Here is a 6,084-nt window from a genome sequence, read left to right as displayed (position 1 = left end):
GGGGCTGCTCGCTCCGCGCCCCGCGGCGGCGGCGCCGCCCCTCGCCCGGCCGGGGCCCCGGGAAGGCGCTCTCGCTTCCGCTGGACGCACTGCGGGGAGACGGCGCTGGTGCTAATGAATCGCAATAAACGCAATTAAGAACAGCAGCGTGTGGCCTGCGCGACGCACATTCTCATAGCTCGTGGTGTGGCGAGGGGGGCAACGCGCTCTGATCTGCCCCCGAGTTTTACCGCTCTTTGCGGCGATATTTATTTGTTTTGTTTTGAAAAGTGTGGCCATCACGTGAGGAAGCGCTGATCTGCTCCCCCCCTCCCTGCGCCCCAAATCAATATTTCTCTCTTCCACACACACATGCTAGTGAATATGTGCATATTCTCCTCTCTCTCTCTCCCACCCTCTCCCTCCAGGATATCAAGTATTCATATATTCTCACGAGTATTATCTTTTCTGCTGTGTTAGACCTTTGATATAGTATCGCAGAAGAAAGAAGTTACATTATGGGACAAATACAATATTTCGGTCCAAATAGTGGGCACGAATCAGTCTTTGTAAACACGTTGAAGTCCACTGATTTCAAAGGGAGAAATTTAAGGTCATCCTCTTCCCCCATTTGAATTACTGGATATATTTAAATATCTGGTTTGTATGGGGCAGAGCATTAGGTGGATAAATCAAAGCTACAATCCTATCCACGTTTGCTCCATTGAACTCCCTGGAGCTTACATCCAAGTAAATATTCTACAAGTGGGTAGCAAGTCCTACAAAACTATTAGGGACTTCTAAATAGGCATCTCTCTCCCCCCACCCCACCCCACCCCACCCCACCCCAACACGGATATGTTTGCTTGTCTTTGTAGGTGTGATTTTGTTTATATTTGGAGACCTGGGCACACAAAGTTTAGACAGGGATTTTTTTAAAAAATGGAAAACTTTAGCATTGTTTAATTTGTTGAGAACCAATAAATGTGTAAACAAATCATATAGATGTGTTTATAATTAAAAGATATGTAGGTAACCATCTCTCTCTCTCTCTCTCTCTCTCTCTCTCTCTCTCATTTGCTTGCTCAGTGAGATAAATGCATGAAAAGATTGCAAGTTGAAGGGGCACAGATGCACACCTGGAGACATGTCACCTGGGGTACATTGCAGGTAGCTATACTCTTGTGACTGATACCTGCAGGTTGGCCTGTAGTGTTTTGGGTCCATGCCTGGTGCATGCATTATACTCCAACATTACTTCCAAAGTTGCCTTCAGCCCCACATTTTAGCTTTTAGCACCTGATATAAAATAGGCACTCCTATATACCTGTTTAAATATGTACTCTGTCACATGTACCTGCGAGTGAGTGTCCCTATACAAGTGCATGCAAATCTACCTTTGCCAGATAAATACATTTCAGAATTTTTAATTTTATTTTTAATCCAGGGAGCAGTAGTAGGCATTTCCTAGGATGGAACAGAGTGAAAAGAAATGAACTGGACACATGCAGAGAAACTTTTTGTTTGCAGGTGAAGCTTTTCTGCGAATCTGGAAGGGCGGGAAGGTGGGGGTGAACAGATCTGAACTGTTTTTGGTGTGTGTGTAACTTCTGTAAGGTCTCTCCCACCCACCCTTTCCTCTCTCCCAAAACCATCTGGCACGTGAGTGCGGGGGTATTGATCAAATCCGTGTGTGCTGGTGACCCCATGCTAATCTATAGTGTTCCTGGCTAGTGGATGCATCTGCCTGCCCAGCGGAGCTTCCAACAAACCTTGCTTCCTCCCCGCAAGTCCCCTGGCCCCAACTTCAGTCTCCGTTCTGCGGTAAGTCACCCTCTTTTCCCTGTTGTTAACTTTTTCTTTTCTTTTTGGGAGCGTGTGCGTGTGCGAGTGGTGTCTCGGAAGTGCTGGGAGACAAGCCCACGCGTTCGCACGGCCAGTGCTCCGAGGCCCCTCGCAAACGGTCGTGCCCACGCAGGACGGCGAATGGGTGTGCAGACAGGCCGAGACGCGATTCACGAGCCCCCCAATGCAGGGAAGACGCCCCCCCCCCCGGCGCTGCTGGAGGTCCACCTTGTGCGTGGGGTGTTTGTCTCACATGCATCTCAGTCCAAGTCTGATGTTTTCTGGTGACTCGCCGTGTTCGTGGGAAAGGAAAAGAAACCGCCAAGGGCTGGATGAATGTGTACAAATTAAGGGGCAAAGTAAGGCTAATTAAAGGGACGCTGAGACTGTGCGCGCCCAAGCAAAGTGGAAAGAAGGCAGGCCTGATTTCCTGTCGGTCAGAGTTGGGAGATGCTCAGCAAGGGAGGCTTCAGGACAGAACTGAATCGCGGGGGGGGGGGGGAGATTTTGGCAAGTCCCACCATTTCTTGGCTGGACGGGCGGCGACAGGCGGGGGGTGCTGGTGCTGGGGAAGGAAAGGCTGATGCGAAATGCAAGATTTATGTGTGACCCGCCCGAGGAGAGTGGCTGTGAACGCCAGAGCAAAAGCGAGAGGGGGGAAAGGAAAAAGCGAACGGACGAGAGAGAGGCCCCGCTTCCATGGAAGGCGATCTGAAAGGGTCTGGGGCGGGGGAGAATGGAGGCAGAGGCTTCCAAAAGTGTTCTCATCTCTGATGGGTGGATCTGAAGGGGGGGTGTCTAGAATTGGCCATCTGTCCGAATTTGGGGTACCTTACTCTGTCTTTCTCTCACCCTGTTCTTCTGTCTGCACCCTTTCCCACAAATCTGGGAAAATCTGATATGGCGACGCGCAGGGCAGGGGAAGGACGAAGGAGGAGCAGCAGGAAAGGCGGCCGGGCGAGGAGAGAAGGAAGGCGATCTGGCCCTTCAGCTGCCGCCCGCTCAGGCAGGTCGCAAACTTGGGGAGATCCGAATTGAGCAAGCTCGGCCACAGGCCGTGCGGCGCTGGGGAAACGGAGGCAACTCGCTCCCGACGCTCTAATCCACAATGTAACCAGCACGACTGTGATATTGTTAATAGGATATGACTAACCCAAGTAACCCTCTTGGATCCACTCAACTTTGCACTGCTAATTTTAAAAGGCATTTTTGGTGGGATGGGGTTAGGGTTTCTCTCCTTTCTTTTCCTTCGGAGCCCCTTATTTTCTCCTTCGAGTTTGAGAGCAGCAACTTTGAAAGGACTCTGTCTCCTCCCTCCCCTTCTCCTCCTTTTGCCTCCCCCCCCCGCATTTGTCGGGCAATCTTATCTTTTGCAGCTTGATGGCCATCTTTTGTTTTGCTAAAGCTGCCCCCTCCCCATCTTTTCAGCTCACCCACCGCCCTGCCAGGAATCTGTTTGTTGCTATTGCTGTTGCTGGGAATCGCTAGATGAAAATGTCACCTTCTCTTAAGGTCAGAGAAAGTTAATCCTGTTTCTATTCTAACCCACCGAGGAGGACATCAGGGAGAGTTTCAAAGTCTTAATGCGGGGTGGGGGTAACGCGCGTGCTCGCGCAGAGACAAATACACGCTGAAAGAAAAAAGAGTGGGAAAACGTTTCCCTCTGTCCCCGCATCAAGATGGCTCAATTGCACTATTTTGCTTTTCTGTGAGACAAAAGGCGCAGGTTTGTTTCAAGGTGTGTGTCTGGGGAGGGGTAAGAAGGAGATACACTTCGAGAGGGAACAACGCGATTTGCCCTGGGAGCCTTCAAGGGACTAATGCGATTGCAATTGTCAGCAGTGGCGCAAAGCATTTGGGAAAAGTAGTTTCACCATATGAATAAAGAACTCGATGTTGAATAATGTCTACATTTCAAGGAAAGGGGGAGAGAAAAAAGCATGAAGACATGTAGTTCGCTCTCATAAAATCAGAGAGATTTGATAGAGAGGCAGCCCTTCTCAGCATCTTCTGTTGATTCGATGTCGGTCCATTTCTATTGCCAAGTGACTTCAAGAGTATTCAGGTCTTCGAAAAGTCAAGATACTCGGCTTAACTGGGATATGGATTCTATTAGAACATTGTGTGTTACCTGTACCAGGTGTGTCTGAATATTTACGTTAGCATATGAATTCGGAGGCACATAAAACACATTAGCTGCTACCAGGTAGACCCCCAAATACAGGCAACTGGGTGTCAGATCACGTTAGATTACCCTGTAGTTGCAATATCTTAGGAGTTATTTTAATTTCTAGCCCAGCGTAACCCAAGATATATCATCTCTACAATAATCTTATAATTCATGCAGCACTTCTCATAAACACACCCACCTTCGTGCATGTATACCTTCTTTGTGAGGCCAGAATATTAAATTATTTTCGCACACCTTAATCGATCTACCTCTCACTCTGTATAGACTGAACCCTAAAAGAACAATCCTATGTTGGTTTCAACAGGAAAAAGTCCTACAGTTCCCAGTATCCCCACCCAGGCATCTGACTGAGGGATACAGGGAGTTGTAGGACTTTTTTTTCCTGTTGCATAGCATTGCACCCTAAAATCTTTTCTTTCTTTTGCTTTCTTTTTGATCGGCGCAGCTCAAAGCTATATGTCATTCTCAGCGAGACCTCCACGTTTTTTCCATGGAAAGGTCCTCTGATTTCAGTAGGGACCCCCTCCCACCGAGTTCAGTAGGGACCCCCTCCCACCGCAAAAAGTGCGTTTAAAATTGAGTCCTCCGATCCGTCCCTTCCAGCTGATCCGTCCCGAGCTCAGCCTGGGTGTGCGGGTGCGTCGCGGTGGGGGCGCGAGTGAAGCAAACCGGCGCGAGGTCTCTTTGTTCCGGTCAAGTTAGGCGTGAAATCTTTTTGTTGTCCTTTGAAAGGAGAAGCAAAAGTTGCTCTTGATGGTCAAAGGGACAAATTTAACTCTCCGAAAGCGGAAGTGTTTCCAAGCTGGCCTGCGAGGCGAAGCTGGGGCCGCGCGTTTTATTCAGGGCGACCCGGAGAGACGCCATCGCCGGCCAGGCTTGGAGGCGCGAGCGGCACCCCCGGCCCGGCCCGGCCCGGCCCCGGGACCCTCCGCGCTCCCTTTTTCTTCGTGGAAAGAGGGAGAGCCGCGGGATTTGGGCCTCGTACGCACCTTTTCTTCCTTTAGGGAGCAGTTTGGCACTTGTTGGAATTCTCGCCCTGAGCGAAAAAGAGAACTTTTCCTTTCTCTGGATCAGACACCTTTCCAAACTTTGCTAGGATTAACATGAAAAATTGCCTAAATTTACTTCTCTGCTCTTCCCTTTTCCTCCTCCTCACCCTTTCGTTCTCTTCTTTTCTTTAGACAGACATGAAAAATGAACTAGATGTTTTTCTCTTCTCCCCCTTTCTCTTCTCCGTCTTTCCTCTTCCTCCTTTTCTTTCTTCTTTTCTTTTATTTAGAATAACATGAAAAATGAACTAGATGTTTTTCTCCCATCGCCTTGTTTCTTTTCTTTTTTCTTTTAACTAGTACGCACAATTAACTATGTGTCTTTCCCTGCTCCCTCCTCCTCCTCTTCTCGCTTTAGACTAATATGAAAAATTGCCTAGATTTCTTTCTCCCCTCTTTTTCTCTTCGTCTTTTTCTCTTCATTCTCTATCTCCTTCTTTTCCTTTCGACCGATAGGAACCATTTCTTTCTCCCTTCTCTTTTTCCTCTCTTTTTCCTCTCCCGTGAAAGGTGCTTCCATACCCAGCCACCTACCAGAAGACCTTTCTAGGTGGCATGGAAACAATACCCTGGTGTTGGATCCGGCGATCGATATACATGTATGCGTGCAGACACGTCCGCTCCACATCTATCTACCCCCGTCGCGCCCCCAAATAATCCACGGCTGGATCAAAGCAAGTTTTCCTAGGAAGACAGCTCCGCGCTTCTCCCCTTCCCCGCCTCCTCCCGTCCCGGCCCAGATCCGAAAACCCAGCCAGCCACTTGTGGAAGCCGCTCGCCGAATTACTTTCGCGGGGCCACTCGTCAAATCAGGCCGCGCGAAGCGGGGCGCCTGGAGCCGGGCGGGCTGCGGGCAGAGCGCCGTCCTCCCGACACCGGCCGCCCGAGCCTCCCTCGCCTGAGCCACGACCCGCCCGCGGCTTCCGAAGCTGCTCTCCCACCCCCAGCCTGCTCCAGCTGCTCAGCCGCCAGTCGGAAATTGGGGTGGGGGGTGCAATCGTCTTTTTAGATGCGCCTGTT

The 6,084-nt window shown here is 49.9% G+C and overlaps 1 protein-coding gene across 1 annotated transcript in view; it reads right to left on the bottom strand.

Moving 5' to 3' along the window:
- Positions 1-5,663, bottom strand: part of ONECUT2 (one cut homeobox 2) — a 77,927-nt gene extending 72,264 nt beyond the window's left edge. The window contains exon 1 of the mRNA XM_044431049.1: positions 5,599-5,663. Within this exon, the coding sequence (XP_044286984.1) occupies positions 5,599-5,663 (65 nt within the window). The remainder of the gene's footprint in view (positions 1-5,598) is intronic.
- Between the last annotated feature and the right edge of the window lie 421 nt (positions 5,664-6,084).

This window comes from Varanus komodoensis, unplaced genomic scaffold (assembly GCF_004798865.1).
Source record: "Varanus komodoensis strain SLA01 unplaced genomic scaffold, ASM479886v1 scaffold22, whole genome shotgun sequence".
In the NCBI taxonomy this organism is placed as follows: Eukaryota; Metazoa; Chordata; class Lepidosauria; order Squamata; family Varanidae; genus Varanus; species Varanus komodoensis.
This window is presented reverse-complemented; position numbering and strand designations above follow the sequence as displayed.